This window comes from Wasmannia auropunctata, unplaced genomic scaffold (assembly GCF_000956235.1).
Source record: "Wasmannia auropunctata unplaced genomic scaffold, wasmannia.A_1.0 LD290439.1, whole genome shotgun sequence".
Classification (NCBI taxonomy): Eukaryota; Metazoa; Arthropoda; class Insecta; order Hymenoptera; family Formicidae; genus Wasmannia; species Wasmannia auropunctata.
In genome coordinates, this window is record NW_012072451.1 from 8,006 (window position 1) to 8,371 (window position 366).

General features: G+C 36.1%; 1 protein-coding gene across 1 annotated transcript; it reads right to left on the reverse strand.

Moving 5' to 3' along the window:
* Positions 1 to 30: 30 nt before the first annotated feature.
* LOC105461383 (zinc finger protein 626-like) lies at positions 31 to 311 on the reverse strand (the record flags this gene model as incomplete). The annotated part of the gene is made up of 1 exon (XM_011707877.1): positions 31 to 311. A coding segment is annotated over exon 1 (281 nt), but the record flags the coding sequence as incomplete, so codon positions are not given.
* Between the last annotated feature and the right edge of the window lie 55 nt (positions 312 to 366).

The following is a 366-nucleotide window of genomic DNA, read 5'->3' on the forward strand; positions in this document are numbered from 1 at the left end:
CTAACTTATTTTTATTGAGGACAACTTTACCTGAAGCATTTTCCACAATAATCACAGACGAAGTTTTCTCTGTTACACAGTATATTTTTGGGTAATGTATTTTTTGCATGTTTGCTTTCATTCTTAAAGTGCTTAAGCATTCGATGACGTTTCATGACATCCAAGCGACGGAAAGTGAACGAGCATACATCGCATTTATAAGGTCGTACTCCACTATGAATACGCTTGTGCACAGTGAGATGACCGTTCTGTGTAAACTTCTTTTGGCATATATCGCACTGATACTTGCGATCTTTTACTCGTAAATGCATCGAAATGTGATTTCTTAAATACCTTTTGAATCTATTGACACTGTCTCTTATACAC